The sequence below is a fragment of the Vitis riparia genome, chromosome 3 (genome assembly GCF_004353265.1).
Source record: "Vitis riparia cultivar Riparia Gloire de Montpellier isolate 1030 chromosome 3, EGFV_Vit.rip_1.0, whole genome shotgun sequence".
NCBI classification, from domain to species: Eukaryota; Viridiplantae; Streptophyta; class Magnoliopsida; order Vitales; family Vitaceae; genus Vitis; species Vitis riparia.
Genome location: NC_048433.1, coordinates 18,523,255 through 18,525,073, shown reverse-complemented (window position 1 = coordinate 18,525,073; position 1,819 = coordinate 18,523,255). Strand labels below are relative to the sequence as shown.

The 1,819-nt window shown below is 34.2% G+C and overlaps 1 protein-coding gene across 1 annotated transcript; it reads right to left on the bottom strand.

Moving 5' to 3' along the window:
• Positions 1-701: 701 nt before the first annotated feature.
• On the bottom strand, positions 702-1,211 carry LOC117911014 (7-deoxyloganetin glucosyltransferase-like; the record flags this gene model as incomplete). The annotated part of the gene is made up of 1 exon (XM_034825182.1): positions 702-1,211. A coding segment is annotated over one exon (510 nt), but the record flags the coding sequence as incomplete, so codon positions are not given.
• Positions 1,212-1,819: the final 608 nt, after the last annotated feature.

The window sequence follows — 1,819 nt, the reverse complement described above, 5'->3', positions numbered from 1 at the left end:
CTTCATCTAAGCTATTCAAACACAAAAATGAAGGAGTTTCATTCTCACTACTCATTTTTGTACACCAAACATGTATTGAGAGTTTTAGCTTATTCAGTGAATAATTTACGTTGAAGAACCTGCATATCCCCTAACTCAAATTGATGAAATCATTAAAGTTGTTTTGGAAGAGCAACATTCCCCACAAACTATCACTCCCCTTCATGAAAAGTGAAGTAGGAGAAGAATTAATACAATTCATTCATCAGATCGTTAAATAGGGATTACATAGGGTCAACACCATAAAAAAGGGAAAAAATTATCATACCCTCCTTTAATGGGATTCAAACAATATCTTTAGTGATAAAAGGAAATTAAGAGCATCACCAGCACAACTAATGGGAAAACACTAAGGCACAATCAATGGGATTAAATAGGGTTCAGCAAACTCTCATTCACACCCTTGCAAGCTGATAGGGAGGTAGCCACAGGAGCTTATAGCAACATTGGCAATGAGAAATGGGTAGAAGTCCTTTAGTGAAGTGATCTTCAACTTGAGATTCTCAAAGACTACATAAGACATGAAGAACACCATTGGTTTGGTACATATGCATTCTTGCAAACAAAAGATGAATGCACACATTAAATCTCATATGCATGGTTTGGTACTTAAAAGAATTGAATACATACATTCAAAAGCAAGCGCTAGTGTGTTCATCAGTCTACTTCTTTGACAACAGCACATCACTCAACAGTTTGTTGAAGTTGTTGTAAGAAGACCCACCAGGCATAATGGCCTCTTCTGCCAACTTCTTCCATTCCATGGCCTTCTTCTTCATCTTCTTACCCTTCTCTCCATCCATCAGCTCTCTCACAAGCTTTTCCACCTTGTCTCTCTTCACATTACCATCAATCTCCATCCCTATGCCCCATTCACTGCAACTATAGCAACAATTTGTCGGTTGCTCGGACCTGAATGGCATGCAAATCAGAGGCACTCCTCCACATATGCTTTCGCTTGTGGAGTTCCAACCACAATGTGTTACAAACCCTCCTACGGCCGGGTGCTTCAGGACTTGTTCTTGCGGACACCAGCTTGCTAACATGCCTCTATCTCTTGTTTCAGTTATAAAGTCTGGTGGCAAAGGCGCTGAGTCCCCTGCCACCAAATCAGGCCTTATGATCCATAGGAAGGGCTTGTTGCTATTAGCTATTCCCCAAGCCAACTCTTTTAGTTTTTAAAAATTTAATTTTCTCTCTTTAAAATTTTATATTTTGTTTTATTTATTACATATTGACATTTTAATTTATTGAAATTATTGAAAATATTGGGTTGATGGACAACTATAAATAAAAAAATTTGTGAAAAAAAAATAACAAACATGATAGATACTGTCAAAATTTAGATAAAATTTAGATACTGTCCGCGATTCGACCACTGGTCAGACCAGTGAACTGTGAATCGGTAACTTTTTCGGTTCGATGACCGGTCCATTTCTAAAAACATTGGTTTTTAGAATACTGCAAGGCAATGTTTGATTACCAAAAAATTTGAGAGAAAATACAAAGAAAAAAATAAAGAAAATGTAGAAGGAAAAAAAAAAGAAAAAAAAAGTTTAAACTTAATAAATTGTTTTTATATATTTCTTCAAACTCATTTTTACTTATATCCTTTTATTATATCAATATTAAATATTTTAAATATATATAAATTTTTTTTACCATTTTTAACCATATTTTATTTTCTTTCGTATTTTTCATGGTGAAATCAAACATAAGAAAATCATTTTGCTTAATATTTTTTTCTTTCTTTATTATTTTTCGGGAACCAAACATAACC